The 21,468-nt window shown below is 45.9% G+C and overlaps 1 protein-coding gene across 1 annotated transcript in view; it reads right to left on the reverse strand.

Moving 5' to 3' along the window:
- The window catches only part of LOC126215210 (carbonic anhydrase 2-like), a 223,079-nt gene that overhangs the window by 45,251 nt on the left and 156,360 nt on the right, over positions 1 to 21,468 (reverse strand). Inside the window, exons 2-3 of the mRNA XM_049941874.1 lie at positions 11,124 to 11,171; positions 7,470 to 7,634 (exon numbers count right to left, since the gene is read on the reverse strand). Coding sequence (XP_049797831.1) covers positions 7,470 to 7,634; positions 11,124 to 11,171 — 213 coding nt within the window. The remainder of the gene's footprint in view (positions 1 to 7,469; positions 7,635 to 11,123; positions 11,172 to 21,468) is intronic.

The following is a 21,468-nucleotide window of genomic DNA, read 5'->3' on the forward strand; positions in this document are numbered from 1 at the left end:
TCTATCCTTCCTAAACACCGTCTGTACCTCTGTAAAAATTTCGGCAGAATTTATCTCTGGCTTAAGCCAGCTCTCTGTACCTATAACGATTTCAGCTTCGGTGCTTTCTATCAGCGCTTGAAGTTCCGGTACTTTACCAACGCAGCTTCGACAGTTTACAATTACAATACCGATTGCTGCTTGGTCCCCGCATGTCCTGACTTTGCTCCGCACCCTTTGAGGCTGTTGCCCTTTCTGTACTTGCCCGAGGCCATCTAACCTAAAAAACCGCCCAGTTCACGCCACACAACCCCTGCTACCCGTGTAGCCGCTTGCTGCGTGTAGTGGACTCCTGACCTATCCAGCGGAACCCGCTAGGTGAATACCGGGCTGGTCCCCACGTTCCGCCTCAGTTACACGACTCGCAGATATTTGCAGACGTTAGCACTCTTTCATGGCCTACACTAGACGCAAACAGCTGGGGTACACTACTTACTAGTTCGGGGTGGCGGCAGGAAGGGCATCCGGCCACCCTCTGCAACTAACACTGCCAAATCCGTAATAACAAGGCCAACCCCGCGTGCAGCGGGACAAGGCCCGAAGAATGGAAAGAAAGGTGTGCACCTTGTATTTAATATAACCGGACAAAAACATATGTTCAGATCCGGAGAATATGGCGGCCAATCGAGGCCCACGCTAGAGGCCTCTGGGTACTCCAGAACCAGAACGCGGTCCCCAAAGTGCTCCTCCAGGACATCGAGGACTCTTCTGCTTCGATGGGGTCGAGTTCCGTCTTGCATGAACCACATCTTGACGAAACCAGTATCATTTTCGATACTGAGGATGAAATCATCTTCCAAAACCTTCACGTACCGTTCGCTAGCCACCGTGCCATCAAGGAATACCACACCGATTATTCCGTGAGTGGACGCTGCACACCACATAGTCACCCGTTGAGTGTGATAAGACTTCTCGATCGCAAAATGCAGCTTCTCAGTCCCCTAAATGGGCCAATTTTGTTTATTGAGGAACCCATCCAAATGAGTTTCGTCGCTAAACGAAACCATACTAATTCCAATCATTCCCCGAGGCCAACCCTGCAGTTTGAGCGTCCTAACGTAAACCTTTCAGAAGCTATGATGATTTTATTTCATATAATTCAATAACTGTTACCCTGAATGTTCTCTGCATCGTCTGGGGACGGTAATAGTGATTGTTTCGCGCCAAAAATGTGTCTTACAGTGAACGATATAGAGGAGGCATGTGTAGAGTGCGTGCTATGAATGCAGAACGTTCACACTGGAGATACACAAGTTGCTTGCTTGGTTGGTTGGTTGATTTGAGAGAGGCTATCAAACAGCGAGGTCATCGGTCTCATTGTATGAGGGAAGAATGGGGAAGGAAATCGGCCGTGCTCTTTCAAAGCAACCATCCTGACATTTGCCTGAAGCATTCAGGGAAATCACGGATGGCCGGAATCGGGTTTGAACCGTCGTCCTCCCGAATGCTAACCATTGCGCCACCTCGCTCGGTACACTAGTTCCACCAATCGCTCAACAATTTTCCACAGCGCTTTTTCAGACAAATCGAATTCGCAACAAGTTTTCCGGTTTCTCTTAAATATTACTGAACCAAGAACAGTTGAACATATCAAGATTCGGTCCAATTTTATTAATGCATTATTATATTATGTTACGAGACCAAAGGCGCTGCTACGTTTATGTCGTTTATTACTACCGGTCTATTTTGCCGAGACTTCCGTCTGCAGGATATGTATGAAAAGTACATGGTCTGGTACAATATTTCAATTTTTGCAGTAGATTATTTAACGTATTATAGAATTATGGTTTGGTATGTACATTAGGCGGTCTTGAGATGAGTATGACATCCATCTGTCAGTTACTGTCACACTGTTGGATAAGTATGCTCCTTTGATGCTATAGTAGATGTTAAACTTTTGTTATTTCTGTAGTTGTTCGCGTATGAAAGTTTATTTCATAATAACGTTTCGTACGATCTGTATTGACAATTAACTCAAATGGTTCAAATGGCTCTGAGCATTATGCGACTTCTAAGGTCACCAGTCGCCTAGAACTTAGAACTAATTAAACCTAACTAACCTAAGGACATCACACATGTCCATACCCGAGGCAGGATTCGAACCTGCGACCATAGCGACAATTAAGTCAGCGATGTTACATGGTTACACGCTGTTTGCCTTTACGGTATTCTGTAGGTCATATATTTTTTGTTTCCAGCTACATTGTATTGTTTGTATGATTCGTGTTTATGTGGTTCTATGCTCATATTTAATTTAATCCCATTGTTTTATGGAATTCGTTATGACAGATAAAAAACAATACGATTAAATTGCATTTGGGTGTAGAACCTCATTAACACGAATCAGACTGTATAATTTGGCTTGTAGGAACAATCTCCCGGAAAACACGCGAATGCGGCGAAATTTGTTTCGCATGTTACGCATGATGCGAGAAGTACGTAGCCTTTGTCTGTTTGTATGATAAGGTTGCGCCCACTAATTGCAACAAGGCCTATTAATAGACGATCAGTTACGATTAGGTATTAATGTACTTTAGGTGTACTTCCTATCACGATGAAAATAAATGCCAATACGTTATAATATATACTTATTTGATTATAACCACATATTCCGAAATTACACTTTTTAAAAAAATACAAAGAAATTTATTACGATTATAAGAATATTATGATACACCGAAAAGAATCAAATGGAAAAAGTACCGCGACCAAGAACCGAACACGGACCTGCGGTTAGGTACTCTTACCGCCAACGTCGCTGTGCTACGTGTGTGGAATGACGGGTACCTAACCTGCAGCATGAAAACACATAAACGTTAATAATTCGAATCTTATGAAATTTAGACATCGTGTTATATCAATAAGAAATGTTTGTTTTTATACGACATTTCGATGTATAGAACAGAAAATATGATTTTTCATCATCAACTTTGACCTCGATTTTTTTTCAAAAACTAGGGTGCGTCTACGAAAAATATTTCTGACTACAAAGAGCTCTTTTTAGAGCAGTTTAGAAGACAGCTATGGCAAGATGACGTAATGTGATGCGAGTTGCGATGACAGATGATTTGTTCGGCACGGGTATCGTGAGAAAGACCGCCTAAATTGTGGTTCCACTCCGCGACTGGCTGCTGCGTTCGGAAGTAGCGCGCCAAATTGATAAACTTCTGTTATTAATTTTAGAAAAACTAAATAGTGAGTTTACTTGCATTTCATATTGAAGCACCTTTCAACAGCAAGCTGTCATTCCATTATTTCAAAAGTGTTAACAACTAGCAGAATAATGAACAATTGGTAAACGAAAAGGCTGACGAAGTACTCCGGAGGTCTTTGGGTCGAGCCTAACTTGGATGGCGGGCGAAGTGGTTCGGCTGTACGACCGCAGCTGGATTGGCAATCTCAGAGGACAGGCATGGTGTATGCCGCGGTCGGCATCTGGTTAAGGCTTTATTAGCAAGGTATGGTTATTTGAACATGTAGTTGAGAACAGTGTCGTAGTAATTACGGAAATACACAATTCATTATTTTGTTTATTCTGTGTGAAAGTGTGAAGAATGGAAATTGTTTGTCATTCCTCGCTAAGAATTTATTACAGTTTCAAATAACAGACTCACGACCTACATACCGTTTTCCAAGTATAGACGACTGCAGTTTGGTGAATATTATTAATAACTTATACATTCCACTCAGGGCGGTGGAAGCAAATAGGCAACTCGCGAGTACTGCAGTCATACTACAAAAGGGATCAGTGCCATGTCACGTGTGTTAACACGGAGGAGGGGAGGAAATTTTCGGGGGGTTTATTACACATACGTTTCGGGTATCTGCACTAAAGCGCCAAAGAAACTGATATAGGCATGCGTATTCAAATACAGAGATATGTAAACCGGCAGAACACGGCGCTGCGGTCGGCAACGACTATATTAGACAACAAGTGACTGGTACAGTTGTTAGATCGGTGACTGCTGCTACAATGGCAGGTTATCAAGAGTTAAGTGAGTTTGAACGTGGTGTTGTAGTCGGCGAACGACCGATGGGACAAAGCATCTCAGAGGTAGCGATGAAGCGGGGATTTTCCCGTACAATTTCACGAGTGTACCGCGAATATCAGGAATCCGGTAAAACATAAAAATCTCCGGCATCACGGCGGCCGGAACAAGATCCTGCAATAATGGGACCAGCGACGACTGAAGACAATCGTTCAATGTCACAGAACTGCATCCCTTCCGCAAAGTGCTGCAGATTTCAATGCTGGACCATCAACAAGTGTCAGAGTGCAGACCATTCAACGAAACATAATCCATATGCGCTTTTCGAGCATAAGGCCTACTCGTGTACCCTTGATGACTGCACGACACAAAGCTTTACGCCTCGCCTGGGCCCGTCAATACCGACATTGGACTGTTGATGGCTGGAAACATGTTGCCTGGTCGGACGAGTCTCGTTTCAAATTGTTTCAGGCAGATGGACGTGTACGGGTATGGAGACAACCTCGCGAACCCATGGTCCCTGCATGTCAGCAGGAGACTGTTCAAGCTGGTGGAGGCTCTGTAATGGTGTGGGGCGTGTGGAGTTGAAGTAATGTGGGACCCCTGATACGTCTAGATACGATGCTGACAGGTGACACGTACGTAAGCATCCAGTTCGATCATCTGCATTCATTCATGTCCATTGTGCATTCCGATAAACGTGGGCAATTCCAGCAGGACAATGCGACATCAAACAGGTCCAGAATTGCTGCAGAGTGACTCGAGGAATACTCTTCTGTGTTTAAACACTTCTGCTGGTCTCGAAACTCCTCAGACATGAACATTACTGAGCATATCTGGGATGCCTTGCAACGTGCTGTTCAGAAGAGATCTCCACCCTCTCGTACTGTTACGGATTTATGGACAGCCCTGCACGATTCAAGGTGGCAGTTCCCTCCAGCACTACTTCCGAAATTAGAAGAGTCCATGCCACGTCGTGTTGCGGCACTTCTTCGCGCTCGCGCGGGCCCTACACGGTATTAGGCAGGTGTCGCAGTTTCTTTGGTTCTTCAGTGTACATTTCTCTCTCTTTCACTTGCCGTAATGTCTCTTTATTTTCAGCACAGAACGTCCTCGCCAACCTTGATCAATAGCGGTGACCCTTGTAAGGTGCACAGTACCTGGCTCTGTGTGCATACAGGAGCACGGGCGCGCGCTGCATCTACATCTACATCTACCTTTATACTCCGCAAGCCACCCAACAGTGTGCTACTGTCATTACCTCCCTTTCCTGTTCCAGTCGCGTATGGTTCGTGCGAAGAACGACAGCCGGAAAACGTGCGCGCTCGAATCTCTTAATTTTACATTCGTGATCCCCTCGGGAGGTATAAGTAGGGGGAAGCAATATATTCAATACCTCATACAGAAACGCACCCTTTCGAAACCTGGACAGCGAGCTACACCGCGATGCAGAGCGCCTCTCTTGCAGAGTCTGCCACTTGAGTTTACTAAACATCTCCGTAACGCTATCACGCTTACCAAATAACCCTGTGACGAAACACGCCGCTCTTCTTTGGATCTTCTCTACCTCCTCCGTCAATCCGATCTGGTACGGATCCCACACTGATGAGCAATACTCGAGTATAGATCGAACGAGTGTTTTGTAAGCCACCTCCTTTTGTTGATGGACTACATTTTCTAAGGACTCTCCCAATGAATCTCAAACTGGCACCCGCGTTACCAACAAAAAGTTTTATATGATCATTCCACTTCAAATCGTTCCATACGCATACTCCGAGATATTTTACAGAAGTAACTGCTACCAGTGTTTGTTCCGCTATCATATAATCATACAATATAGGATCCCTCTTTCTATGTATTTGCAATACATTACATTTGTCTATGTTAATGGTCAGTTGGCACTCCCTGCACCAAGTGCCTGTCCTCTGCAGATCTCCCTGCATTTCGCTGCAATTTTCTAATGCTGCAACGTCTCTGTATACTACAGCATCATCCGCAAAAAGCCGCACGGAACTTCCGACACTATCTACTAGGTCATTTACATATATTGTGAAAAGCAATGGTCCCATACAACTCCCGTGTGGCACGCCAGAAGTTACTTTAACGTCTGTAGACGTCTCTCCATTGAGAACAACATACTGTGTTCTGTTTGCTAGAAGCTCTTCAATCCAGCCACACAGCTGGTCTGGTATTCCGTAGGCTCTTACTTTGTTTATCAGGCGACAGTGCGGAACTGTATCGAACGCCTTCCGGAAGTCAAGGAAAATGGCATCTATCTGGGAGCCTGTATCTAATATTTTCTGGGTCTCATGAGCAAATAAAGCGAGTTGGGTCTCACACGATCGCTGTTTCAGGAATCCATGTTGATTCCTACAGAGAAGATTCTGGGTTTCCAGAAATGAAATGATACGCGAGCAAAAACATGCTCTAAAATTCTACAACAGATCGATGTTAGAGATATAGACTGCTACCAGTGTTTGTTCCGCTATCATATAATCATACAATAAAGAATCCTTCTTTCTATGTATTCGCAATAGATTACATTTGTCTATGTTAAGGGTCAGTTGCCACTCCCTGCACCAAGTGCCTACCCGCTGCTGATCTTCCTGCGTTTCGCTGCAATTTTCTAATGCTGCAACGTCTCTGTATACTACAGCATCATCCGCAAAAAGCCGCACGGAACTTCCGACACTATCTACTAGGTCATTTACATATATTGTGAAAAGCAATGGTCCCATAACACTCCCGTGTGGCACGCCAGAGGTTACTTTAATGTCTGTAGACGTCTCTCCATTGAGAACAACATACTGTGTTCTGTTTGCTAAAAGCTCTTCAATCCAGCCACACAGCTGGTCTGGTATTCCGTAGGCTCTTACTTTGTTTATCAGGCGACAGTGCGGAACTGTATCGAACGCCTTCCGGAAGTTAAGGAAAATGGCATCTATCTGGGAGCCTGTATCTAATATTTTCTGGGTCTCATGAGCAAATAAAGCGAGTTGGGTCTCACACGATCGCTGTTTCAGGAATCCATGTTGATTCCTACAGAGAAGATTCTGGGTTTCCAGAAATGAAATGATACGCGAGCAAAAACATGCTCTAAAATTCTACAACAGATCGATGTTAGAGATATAGACTGCTACCAGTGTTTGTTCCGCTATCATATAATCATACAATAAAGAATCCTTCTTTCTATGTATTCGCAATACATTACATTTGTCTATGTTAAGGGTCAGTTGCCACTCCCTGCACCAAGTGCCTACCCGCTGCAGATCTTCCTGCGTTTCGCTGCAATTTTCTAATGCTGCAACGTCTCTATGTACTACAGCATCATCCGCAAAAAGCCGCACGGAACTTCCGGCACTATCTAATAGGTCATTTACATATATTGTGAAAAGCAGTGGTCCTATAACAGACCCCTGTGGCACGCCAGAGGTTACTCACCGGTGTGTCCGTTGTTGGTGGCGGTGGCGGACGCGGGCGGCGTGCGGAAGCCCCGGAACCGTAGCGCAGGCAGCCGCACCTGCGTCACCAGGTGCTCCTCGATGTCTATCGGGCTCTGGTACTTGCCCGCGCACGACTTGAACTCCTCCGACCAGTGGCTGGGGCCTGCGACAGAGGGACCGGCTCAGCGCTGAGGTCTTTAGGTTGGGTAACAGAAGAAACACAGGAAGACAAACCAAACACCTCTGAACCGTGTAATTTTCAGACTTATTTTTGAGCCGTGGCTGGCTCATGCTATTGGATCAAACCTTGGTTGTTATTCTGTGTTTAGACTCCCGCAGTTATCGCGATTATGCTCTTATCGTCTCTTTCCGCGTGTGGCAGCAGCGGTGTGTATCGATATTCGCGCCTTGGACTATCTTTGGCCAGTCGCATATAATTTCCGGCTGGGCTGTGTGTGGGCAGTTGGTCGGTTGGCGTGGAGCAGCGAGGAAATCTCCGTGGCGCGTGGTTTGGCCAGGCCCGCTGGCGGCCTCTATGTGGTGTCGGAGTGTGTGGTGCTGTTCCCATTGCTACGAGGTTTGTGGTTCACCGAACCTGGACATGAACGTTGAGTTTTGATTTAACCTACCAGCAAGTCACGACTGTTCACATAGTGTCGTTCGGAGTTCGTTGTCGGCTGTTGGGATATTCCCGCGAGCAACAAAGTGTGTTTTCAAGTTGGCAAATTTTAGCCACCCACCAGTGGAGTTTGACTGTACTTGGTTATTTGAATTGAAGTGCACCAGCGGAATCTTCTGCCTTGTGGCCGTTGACGTTCCGGTTACATGTCCTGGCCGTTGACGTAAATTCAGGCCGTGTATTTTCCTCATTATGTTGTCGCTGTCCAGCACAGTGTGTAGTTTGACAGCTCAGTGTATAATTGGTTGTGGGTGCCAATAACTTCTACGTTGTTCCATTGAACTCCCAATTGTGTGCTAGTCGGGCGAAGAGGAGCTTACTTTGTCGGTGGGTCCGTTGTCTGTCTGTCGGTTTGGCTGTCGTCGGATCGACAGTGATTTGGCCGACTGCTTGTCTCACCTAAGCGAGCCGACCCTCAGAACTTCTGAGCGCCCTTGGGTGTACTGCCTTCTCTTGTTTGTTCTTGTCGTTTGTACCTGTATGGCTTCTAGCCGATTTTTAAAGGTTGTTCTGCCCTTAAAGTGTCAGATTCTTTGGGCCTTGAGCCGATTTTGAATTAAAGTTGTTCTGCTCTTAGGGTGTTAGATGGTTTGGGCCTTCAGCCTAATTTAAGAACTGTTTTACGTAAACCCTTTGGCATTTTTAAAATTAATGTCGTTGAGTCTTATGCGTTGGGCCTTCAGCCGATTTTGAGTTTAAGTTGTTTGCTCTTAAAGTGTCAGATTCTTTGGGCCTTCAGCCTAAATAAGGAACTGTTTTAAGATAAGGCTTTGCCTTTTAAATTTCTGATTTTGGTTGAGCTTTAAGTTATTGGATTTCAGCCGTTTTTAAATTATAGTGGTCTTGCCCTTAAGACATGAGATTGTACGGCGCATTCAGCCGCCAATTAAGTTCCGAAACTAAAGCCGTGGGTGTTTTTTTAATTTTCTTGGCTCTTTAATGTTTGATCAAATGAAAGGTTGTATGTTTGAGTGTAACTGACAGCCGGTTATTTTGGCCCCTTCTGCAACTTAAACTACCTGACCTGTCCTGCGGGTTTAGCAGGGCGTCTCAATTGTATTTGGTTACCACTTTCGGCGATTTACTACGCCATCCTCAGTCTCCTGAACGACGTGTAGGAAGATTCCACCTCGGTTCTGGTCAAAAGAGGCGCCAGCCTTCAAATACTGGTACCTGTAGATTTCTGCTTGCTATAGCGATCATTTCAACCATCAACTGTCGCTACACTAGTTCTGCAAAAAGGGGCATTCCAAGAGAAGACTACTACACTCATGTTCATAAAATAAAAATAATTGCACAATGTGGTGCCACACAACGTGGCACTACACAAAACTGGCGTTAATAGCATAGGCACGTAGGTAACACACACGACACAGATCTGTAAGTCCACGGTATTGGTGATAAGTTGAGAAAACCAACCCGGAACTCCTATGCTACAAAACGCCACTGTTTCCTGCGCATGTACCCCGACATCAGCATGGGATATGATCACCATGCACACGTACACAGGCCGCACAACGGGTTGGCATGATCTGGATCAGGCGGTCGAGCAGCTGCTGGGGTATACCCTCCTATTCTTGCAACAGTGCCTGTTGGAGCTCCTGAAGTGTTGTAGGGGTTTGAAGACGTGCAGTGATATGTCGACCGAGAGCATCCCAGACGTGCTCGATGGGGTTTAGGTTTGGAGAACAGGCAGGCCATTCTCCACATATCTTCTGCTGCAAGGTACTCCTCCAGGATGGCCTCGATGGGGCCGTGCGTTATCATCCATCAGGAGGAAGGTGGGATCCACTGCACCCATGAAAAGTAGGACATACTGGTGCAAAATGACGTCCCAATACGCCTGACCTGTTACAGTTCCTCTGTCAAAGACATGCAGGGGTGAACGTGACCAATCATAATCCCACCCCACGCCATCAAACCACGACATCCATACAGGTCCCTTTCAAGGACATTAAGAGGTTGGTATCTGGTTCCTGGTTCACGCCAGATGAAAACCCGGCGAGAATCACTGTTCATACTATACCTGGACTCGTCCGTGAACATAACCTGAGATCACTGTACCCATGACCATGTACTGTGTTCTTGACACCAGGCTTTACGGGCTCTCCTGTGATTAGGCGTCAGTGGAATGCACCTTACAGGTCTCCGGGCGAATAAACCATGTCTGTTCAGTCGTCTGTAGACTGTGTATCTGGAGACAACTGTTCCAGTGGCTGCGGTAAGGTCTCGAGCAAGGCTACCTGCAGTATTCCGTGGCCGTCTGCGGGCACTGGTGGTGAGATATCGTTCTTGTGGTGTTGTACACTGTAGACGTCCCATACTGTAACACCTGGACACGTTTCCTGTCTGCTGGAATCGTTGCCACAATCTTGAGATCACACTTTGTGGCACACAGAGGGCCCGTACTACGACCTGCTGTGTTTGGCCAGCCTCCAGTCGCCCTAGTACTCTACCCCTCATAACGTCATCAATAGGTGTTCTTTGAGCCATTTTCAACACACAGTCAGCATTAGCACGTCTGAAAACGCCTGCACACTTACTCGCTGCGCCGTACTCTGACAAGCACCAACACACCTCTGCGTATGTAGACTGCTGCCAGCGCCACCGTCCGACGACCGCAGGTCAAATGCACCGCGTGGTCATACCCAGAGGTGATTTAACCCGCAAACCGCCCACCAGAGCGTTGTTCAACATGTATCAGCATTATCCTTAATTTACGAGCATGAGTGTAGTATCAAACATAGTCCTTAATTTGAGGAAGATATTTGTGAGAATGTGCGTTTGGAGCACAGCATTGTACGCTAGTGAAATGTGGACTGCTGGAAAACACATAAATGCATAAAACACGTAAATGCATAAAAAATTATTTTGTGTAATAGAGTGACGTGATGTGTGCAGTATGCGCCTCGGACAAATAATGAACAAATATACTGTTGGCTACGCCTAGCGCAGCGCGGAGGTTGTACTCACCCAGACGGCCTTCGTAAGCGAATCCTTCCGGCCTCGCCTCGGCATTTCCTGCAACAGAGAGAGTCCAGCATCAGACACGTCTGCTATCGTGTCCAGCACCATGTGTGAACGAAAGCTCGTATAACGTCGTCACACCAGGCCGTGTTTCAAAATTGTACCTTACTAACAAAGGAAACTCCCCATCGTACTCCCCTCAGGTTTGGTGGTTAGATGGCCCAGTTTAATACTCCGTCAAAAACTGAACGCAGATCAAGCATGAAAACTGCGAAAGAAGAAGCAAAATACACTACCGGCCATTAAAATTACTACACCACGAAGATGACGTCTACAGACGCGAAATTTAACCGACAGGAAGAAGATGCTGTGATATGCAAATGATTAGCTATTCAGAGCATTCACACAAGGTTGGCGCCGGTGGCGACACCTACAACGTGCTGACATGAGGAACGTTTCCTGGTGAAACGTTGTTGTGATACCTCGTGTAAGGAAGAGAAACGCGTACCATCACGTTTCCGACTTTGATAAAGGTCGGATTGTAGCCTATCGCGATTGCGGTTTATCGTATCGCGACATTGCTGCTCCCGTTGGTCGAGATACAGTGACTGTTAGCAGAATATGGAATCGGTGGGTTCAGGACGGTAATACGTAACGCCGTGCTGGATCCCAACGGCCTCGTATCACTAGCAATCGAGATGACAGGCATCTTATCCGCACGGCTGTAACGGATCGTGCAGCCACGTCTCGATCCCTGAGTCAACAGATGGGGACATTTTCAAGACAACAACCATCTGCACGAACAGTTCGACGACGTTTGCAGCAGCATGGACTATCAGCTCGGAGACCGTGGCTGCAGTTACCCTTGACGCTGCATCACAGACAGGAGCGCCTGCGATGGTGTACTCAACGACGAACGTGGGTACATGAATGGCAAAACGTCATTTTTTCGGACGAATCCAGGTTCTGTTTACAGCATCATGATGGTCGCATCCATGTTTGGCAACATCGCGGTGAACGCACATTGGAAGCGTGTATTCGTCATCACCATACTGGCGTATCACCTGACGTGATGGCATGGGGTGCCATTGGTTACACGTCTCGGTCACCTTTTGTTCGCATTGACGGCACTTTGAACAGTGGACGTTACATTTCAGATGTGTTACGACCCGTTGCTCTACCCTTCATTCGATCCCTGCGAAACCCTACATTCAGACAGGATAATGCACGACCGCATGTTGCAGGTCCTGTGCGGGCCTTTCCGGATACAGAAAATGTTCGACGCTGCGCTCGCCAGCACATTCTCCAGATCTCTCACCAACTGAAACCGTCTGGTCAATGGTGGCCGAGCAACTGGCCAGTCACTACTGTTGATGAACTGTAGTATCGTGTTGAAGCTGCATGGTCAGCTGTACCTGTACACGCCATCCATGCTCTGTTTGACTCAATGCCTAGGTGTGTCAAGGCCGTTACACGTCCAGAGGTGGTTGTTCTGGGTACTGATTTCTCAGGATGAATGCACCCAAACTGCGTGAAAATGTAATCACATGTCAGTTCTAATATAATATATTTGTCCAATGAATACCCGTCTATCATCTCCATTTCTTCTTGGTGTAGCAATTTCAATGGCCATTAGTGTAGAAACAGTGAACGGTTCAAGCTCAAGATGTGCATCAGAGCGAACACCAATAGCCGCGGAGTAGTGGTTGTGTCGTCACGGTGTTGGATTCCGAAGGTGGAGATGCGTGTTCAACCGTTTATTTTCACGAAAGTACGAACTGTTCGACTGGTCATTTACGTGTCTGTTCGCAGTATTCAAACTCGTGCCTGCGTCGTGGTTTAACGTCTGTTTGCAACTGCAAGGAAGGGACCTCCAGACGTACATACCTCCTATTTGTTCTACACAGGTACCCCATCTTGCGTTCCGAATTGGAAGTTGTGACTCGAATTCCTTTGTTTTTAACATAGTTCACACCCGTCTATTTGTTGCTCTCATTTGTTTGGGAGCTCTCTGAGGCATCTCGACTGCTCTCACTATGCAGCACGTTTATCAAAAAGAATCATCCGATTTCGTACGTTAGATTTCTGAAAGTAATACACACATACAGCAGATTTTGTTTTTTGATGAACGGGAAACTCAAAAAATTTTTTTCATACCTTTTCATAGGTGTTCAATATGCCCTCTTTGAGATGCACGGCATATGTCAATGCGGTATTCAAATCGTTCCCACACTGCAGCGAGCATGTCTTGAGTTAAAAAAATGGCTCTGAGCACTATGGGACTTAACGTCTGAGGTCATCAGTCCCCTAGAACTTAGAACTACTTAAACCTAACTAACCTGAGGACATCACACACATCCATGCCCGAGGCAGGATTCGAACCTGAGACCGTAGCGATCGCGCGATTCCAGACCGTAGCGCCTAGAACCGCTCGGCCACTCCGGCCGGCTGCCTTGAGTTACAGCTGCTGTTATGCTATGTCACTGTTCGTTCATTGTTGTTGGTAACGGAGTCACATACACGGAATCTTTTATAAACCTCCACATACAGTCAGGTCGCCTGACCTTGGAGGCCAGTAATGTGAGGCTGAATCGTTTGGTCAGTGCGACGCATCCACCGTTCAGCAATCCCTTGACCAGTCCTCAGTGAGGTGCACGCTTGAGTCTTAGGACGTGCGCTAGCTGTGCGCATCAGTTATTTCAAGCGTCAACTTCGCTTCGCAATTTCTCGGGATGCAATTGACTTATTGCGATGCAATTTACGATTTTTCATGCTGTTGATTGCATACGAAATAATAGGGGGTATCCATTTAAAAATACACAATTTTGTGTCGAAAATAGTATTTGTTTACGTTTTAAAATTTCGCATAGTATTTGGTTTCCTAAGCCCCTGCCGTACGTTCATGCTGGTGAAAACCGTTTTTGAATATCTATTGTTGTTCCAGAGATATCTGACGTGGCAGAGTTATGTGAGACACCACATATATAAAGTACACAATACTAGAAGTCAAATAGTCTCAGTAAACATGGGGTCGAAAATGTATACCCAAAGAGCTACGAGCAATTTTTCATCTTCGATACTGTGAAACAAATCTCTTCTACTGCAAGCTCTTTGCTTTCCATATTTTGGGAAGCGGCAGTATGGGCCAAAACAAGAAAAAAATGTCTATTAAACATGTGCTCTAAAATGCATACCTTAAAAGTTATGAGCATTTGTTCATTAGAAGAGTTATGTTTCACAGTATCGAAGATGAAAAATTGCTCGTAGCATTTTGTCGCAGAAGTCTCAGTGGTACCGACCGACCGCCCCGTCATCCTCAGCCAATAGGCGTCATGGCGGCGGGTGAGGATGTGGAGGGGTATGTGGTCAGCATACAAGCACACATACTTTCCCGGTCGTAGTCAGTGTTTTCGTGAGCAGTGAAAGGGGCCGAGTGCACCCAGCTTGCCAACAACACTCAGCAGACCTGGAAGGTGATGCATCCAAGTCCTGGGCAACCCTGACAGTACTCAACTTTGGTGATTTGGCGGGAACCTGTGTCACCCCTGTGGCAAGGCCATTGTACAGAGCAATATCTACAGGTATTCTGAACGTGTACTAATGAGGTCGAAGAATGCCACATGCGTCAGATGCACGCCATCTCCCTCCTGTACAAAGTTGTGAAGCCCAAATGTAAATATGCTGGTTCTGCGCACGAGAAAATTGAGGATCTCTCGAAAACCAGTCATTAATTGTGTGATGTTTTTTTTTAATGACAGAAAACGTGATATTTACAGTTACAGACTTATTGTTAACTTGCATCTTACGAAACAGTGCAGCTTCGAGGCATTGGCAACCTGAGGATCCATCAAACATAGATTGTTCTGAAACTTGGCGTGGACCTGGCAGATTAAAAGTGTGTGCCGGACCGAGACTCGAACTCGGGACCTTTGCCTTATGTCTGTTTTTGCAAAGCGAAATACAATCGTCATAACTTCCAAACGGTTTGCGCTACGGTGTTCAAACTGCATGGTGGGAATTAGTATGCGGTGTAAGGCTCGGTATAGCGACGAAGCCCACTTTCATTTGGATGGGTTCGTCAATAAGCAAAATTTCCGCATGTGGGGGCCTCAGAATCCGCATTTCCGATCGAGAAGTCTTTTCACCCTCAACGGCTGACTGTGTGGTGTGTAATGTCCAGTCACGGAATAATAGGTGCGATATTCCTTGATGGCACGGTGACTACCGAAGGTTTTCGAAGATGATTTCATCCCCTTTGTCCAAAGTGACCCTGATTTCGACAATATGCGGTTCATGCAAGACAGAGCTCGATCACATCGAAGCAGGAGAGAGTCTGATGCCCTGGAGCAGCGCTTCGGACCGCATTCTGGCTCTGGGTTACCCAAATGCCATTGGCAAGGGCCGCGATTGCCCTCCTTATTCTCCGGATCTAACACATGCGACTCCTTTTTGTGAGGCTATATGAAAGACAAGGTGCACAGCAATAACCCCAAAAGCACTACTCAGCTGAAAATAGCCATTCAGACGGTCATCGACAGCACCGATATTCCGACACTTCAGAGGGTCATGCAGAATTTCGCTATTCGTCTGCGCCACATGGTCGCCAGTGATGGCAGGCATATCGAACATGTCAAACCTAATTCCGAATATCTCTAGTGACGTTTATATGTTGAATAAAGTGTGTGCACGGCATAGTTTGTAACCAATTTACGTTTTTTTTTTTCTTCGTATAATTCAATGTCACCCTGTGTGTATCAGAGTTACTATTAATTCTCATCGCAGATGTTTGGCATGCTAGAGTCTCATCTCCTAAAAATGTGGTTCAACTTCAGCCAACAGCGCCGTGTCATCAGCGAGTTTTATTCATCAGTCCTTTCTCTGCCGATAGGTATATATACCCTTATCCCCTTCGAAACACGACAAGAGGGGGTGGGGGTAAAAGGACTCGTGTTGTATTCCTGGAGTGTTGAAACTGGTAGATCCGCCTGTAGGGAAGAGAGCGTGTGGAGAAGCCCTTGGTTGGCGACCTAGACGGCTGCGGTGCCCTCGCGCAGACCTGCGACCTCCTGCACCGGCCGCAGCTTCCGGGGCTCGAACCGGTTCCTCCGGCCACGAGGACGGCGCAGGTGTCCGCTACTGAGAGGACCTGGCCGCCTCTGGCGTGGGTGGCTGCCACCGACACAGACTGCGCTCTGTCCCCCCACCCCCACCCCCATCCCTCTCTTTCTCTCTCTCGTGTGTGTGTGTGTGTGTGTGTGTGTGTGTGTGTGTGTGTGTGTATGTGCGTGTGTGTGGCAGCGGGCAGCACGGTGCGTTGCAGTACGCCGTCTGCGTCTCATTAGGCCGCTTGGCGTTTAAGGCCTTGTACACACTAGTATACAAAGTCGATCGATTTTTCTATCTAGACAGTGTCTACAGACAATTGAGCGATTTTGTATATAGACAACTGAGAGACACTTCTTGTCTATAGTCACACTTTTGCAACAAAATCGCTCGCGCTATTCGTCCACGAGACTCAGAGGGCCATAGACACGGGTTCCCAGGTAGATGCCGTGTTTCTTGACTTACGCAAGGCGTTCGGTACCGCTCCCCACAGTCGTTTAATGAACAAAGTAAAAGCATATGGAGTATCAGACTTATTGTGTGATTGGATTGGAGAGTTCCTAGATAACAGAACGCAGCATGTCATTCTCAATGGAGAGAAGTCTTCCGAAGTAAGAGTGATTTCAGGTGTGCCGCAGGGGAGTGTCGTAGGACCGTTGCTATTCACAATATACATAAATGACCTTGTGGATGACATCGTAAGTTCACTTAGGCTTTTTGCGGATGATTCTGTGGTATATAGAGAGGTTTTAACAATGGAAAATTGTACTGAAATGCAGGAGGATCTGCAGCGAATTGACGCATGGTGCAGGGAATGGCAATGGAATCTCAATGTAGACAAGTGTAATGTGCTGTGAATACATAGAAAGATAGATCCCTTATCATTTAGCTACAAAATAGCAGGTCAGCAACTGGAAGCAGTTAATTCCATAAATTATCTGGGAGTACGCATTAGGAGTGATTTAAAATGGAATGATCATATAATGTTGATCGTCGGTAAAGCAGATGCCAGACTGAGATTCATTGGAAGAATCCTAAGGAAATGCAATCCGAAAACAAAGGAAGTACGTTACAGTACGCTTGTTCGCCCACTGCTTGAATACTGCTCACCAGTGTGGGGTCCGTACCAGATAGGGTTGAGAGAAGAGATAGAGAAGATCCAACGGAGAGCAGTGCGCTTCGTTACAGGATCATTTAGTAATCGCGAAAGCGTTACGGAGATGATAGATAAACTCCAGTGGAAGACTCTGCAGGAGAGACACTCAGTAGCTCGTTAGGGGCTTTTGTTGAAGCTTCGAGAAAATACCTTCACCGAGTAGTCAAGCAGTATATTGCTCCCTCCTACGTATATCTCGCGAAGAGACTATGAGGATAAAATCTGAGAGATTAGAGCCCACACAGAGGCATACCGACAATCCTCCTTTCCACGAACAATACGAGACTGCAATAGAAGGGAGAACCGATAGAGGTACTCAAGGTACCCTCCGCCACACACCGTCAGGTGGCTTGCGGAGTATGGATGTAGATGTAGATGTAGAATTTTTGACTCCCGTTTGAAGACAATGTTCCGCAACATTTAATAGCGTGGACGAGTTGGTAGACATGGCCACCAGTTATTCTCTTTACGCCATGGAAAACGCTCTGCCAATTTTTTACTACCTTTTTTTGTTGTTACACATCAGCTATCAAGATATTGTCAACCGAGAAAGTGTCGCAGGTGACTCATTCTCAAGTGGCATCATGTCTGTGGGAAGTCAGTAGTCTCTCTAAGTGACTGCCACATAATCGCTCAGCCCAAAAACACTAACGACAGAAACTTGAAATTTGGAGATAATCTTGATCTACTGTACGCGTCGTTTAGTGGCGACTTTTCGAAATTCCATCCGTAATGGCGAGAAGTAGAGGTATGTCGCTATTAGGGAATTTCCAAGCCAGAAATGCGAAAATATGGTTTCTCGGCCAGAATTTAAAAAAAAATTTGGAAGTTCAATAACTAAGGGGTTAAATAGCGGGTGAAAGTTAATTTTTAAAATAAATCATGATTTAAGTACTACTAAAGCAGTTTTAGAGCGATGTCTATCAAAATTGGTATATAACTTCTCGGTTAGAAATAAAAAATACTTGTTTGAAGGATTCTTTTTTGGGAAATTGAACCCGTATTGGGGTGAAATACGGGATGAAAAATTTTATGAAAATATTTTGGTGAATTAAAACACATTTAAAGGTATATATAAGGAACATGCTATATGACTTCTGAAGGAATATGTGTTATCGGATGAAAGTTTCCATGAAATATCACCGCAAGAACGCTAAGGGCAGGATTAAAAAAGGCTTCGGATTCCAGCCACCAGAATCACGTTTTGGTCAGATGTGTATCCACAAAAGACTAAGATTCCAAGACTTTAATTAACGACAGAAAGTTTAGGACATATTGCAATCTCTGAACAACATAATAATTCGATTAAAAAAATCTATGTATACAGACTATACAGTCTACGCGAGTGAAGCAGCGTGCGCTAATCTACATCGGAATATAAAAAGCGGAGCAACAAGAAACAGGTTATCGAAGAGCTGGCCAAAAAATATTACGTATCAACGAGTGATATTAAAAAAAGATGCTGTCTTGTACTTTCAAAACTGAAAGCAAATTACAGATATCGACAAACAGTTCAAGTTTCTACCAACAGCTCCTCTTTCGATTCCTTTCACTGTCCATCATTATCACTGCACAAAGCAAGAGTCCAACATGGTCAGTTATACACTTAAGACAGAAAGAAACTGGCACACTCACCTAATATAGTGTGGGGCCCCACGAGCACGCAGAGGTGCCGCAACACGACGTGGCATGGACTCGACTAATGTCGCCAGTAGTGCTGAATTATCACCACGAATCGTTCAGGGTTGTCCATGAATCCGTAAGAGTACGAGCGCGTGGACATCTCTTGACAACAGCTCGTTGCAAGGAATCCCACACATGCTCAATAATGTTCATGCGCGGGGAGTTTGGTGACTAGCGGAAGTTTTTAAATTCAGAAGAGAGTTCCTGGAGCCTCTCTGTAGCAATTATGGACGTGTGAGGTGTCATATTGTCCTGCTGGAATAGCCCAAGATCGCCGGAATGCACAGTGGACATGAATGGATGCAGGTGATCAGACAGGATGCTTACGTACGTGTCACCTGTCAGAGTCGTATCTAGACGTATCAGGGGTCCCACATTACTTCAACTCCACACGCCCCACACCATTACAGAGCCTCCACCAGCTTGAACAGTCTCCTGCTGACATGCAGGGACCATGGATTCATGAGGTTGTCTCCATACCCGTAGACGTCCATCTGCCTGAAACAATTTGAAACGAGACTCGTCCGACCAGGCAGCATGATTCCAGTCATCAACAGTCCAGTGTCGGTGCTGACAAGCCCAGGCTAGGAGTAAAGCTTTGCGTCGTGCAGTCATCAAGGGTACACGAGTAGGCCTTATGCTCGAAAAGCGCATATGGATTATGTTTCGTTGAATGGTCTGCACTCTGACACTTGTTGATGGTCCAGCATTGAAATCTGCAGCACTTTGCGGAAGGGATGCAGTTCTGTGACATTGAACGATTGTCTTCAGTCTACGTTGGTCCCGTTTTTGCAGGATCTTTTCCCGGCCGCAGCGATGCCGGAGATTTTATGTTTTAGCGGATTCCTGATGTTCAGAATACACTCGTGAAATGGTCGTACGGGAAAATCCCCACTTCATCGCTACCTCGAAGATGCTGTGTCCCATCGCTTGTGGGCCGACTGTAACACCGCTTTCAAACTTACTTAAATCTTGATAACCTGCCACTGTAGCAGCAGTAACAGATCTAACAACGGCGCCAGACGCTTTTTGTCTTATATGGGCGTTGTCGACGGCAGCGCCGTATTCTGCCTGTGCACATCTCTCTGTGTTTGAGTACCCGTGCCTATACCGCTTTTATTGGCGCTTCACAGTATTTCCGATTTGAATGGCTCTGAGCACTATGGGACTTAACATCTATGGTCATCAGTCCCCTAGAACTTAGAACTACTTAAACCTAACTAACCTAAGGACATCACACAACACCCAGTCATGACGAGGCTTCTGATTTGAAGCCACGTTGCTTTCTCAGAGATGATTTCGTGGAGCTCTTGACGGGATAATTTTATATTACACGACATCATCTTCGTGACTACCTCGGTCTGCGATTTCTACATCTACATCTACATCTATACTCCGCGAGCCACCTTACGGTGTGTGGCGGAGGGTACTTATTGTACCACTATCTGATCCCCCCTTCCCTGTTCCATTCACGAATTGTGCGTGGGAAGAACGACTGCTTGTAAGTCTCCGTATTTGCTCTAATTTCTCGGATCTTTTCGTTGTGATCATTACGCGAGATATATGTGGGCGGTAGTAATATGTTGCCCATCTCTTCCCGGAATGTGCTCTCTCGTAATTTCGATAATAAACCTCTCCGTATTGCGTAACGCTTTTCTTGAAGTGTCCGCCACTGGAGCTTGTTCAGCATCTCCGTAACGCTCTCGCGCTGACTAAATGTCCCCATGACGAATCGCGCTGCTTTTCGCTGGATCATGTCTATCTCTTCTATTAATCCAACCTGGTAAGGGTCCCATACTGATGAGCAATACTCAAGAATCGGACGAACAAGCGTTTTGTAAGCTACTTCTTTCGTCGATGAGTCACATTTTCTTAGAATTCTTCCTATGAATCTCAACCTGGCGCCTGCTTTTCCCACTATTTGTTTTATGGCATTCCTTTGTCCATTGGACATTTGTAAAGAGAACATCGTTTCGATGTTGGGACTGCAGCCTGGAATTGCAAATTGATATTCTGCCAACTTGAGTCTTTCCATATGAAATTCTAAATTATGCTGTCTGAGCACAGGCATGTGCGATGCGCCGGTGCATGGCGACTGACATCGGCTGGTCAGCACATTCTATGGGTACTTTGCGTCGCTCGCTCAGGGCATAGAGTGTTTGCGACACGGCATACGAAGAGTAACATAGAACACAGGCATAAGACTAGCATCGTTCGGTATACCTACAGGGTGTGTTAGAGTTCATGTTACTCTCTTCCAGAGGTTGAAATGGAAACGAAGTAGATCAAGTTTAGCATAGGAACCTTTGTTCGGAAACGTCACCCAGCGACGGTATTACACTGACGCTCGTCAGTGTAATAGGCGCCGGTGCCTGTAAATTAATTTATAACAGGGTGATTGTGTGATGA

The sequence above is a fragment of the Schistocerca nitens genome, chromosome 12 (assembly GCF_023898315.1).
Source record: "Schistocerca nitens isolate TAMUIC-IGC-003100 chromosome 12, iqSchNite1.1, whole genome shotgun sequence".
Lineage (NCBI taxonomy): Eukaryota > Metazoa > Arthropoda > Insecta > Orthoptera > Acrididae > Schistocerca > Schistocerca nitens.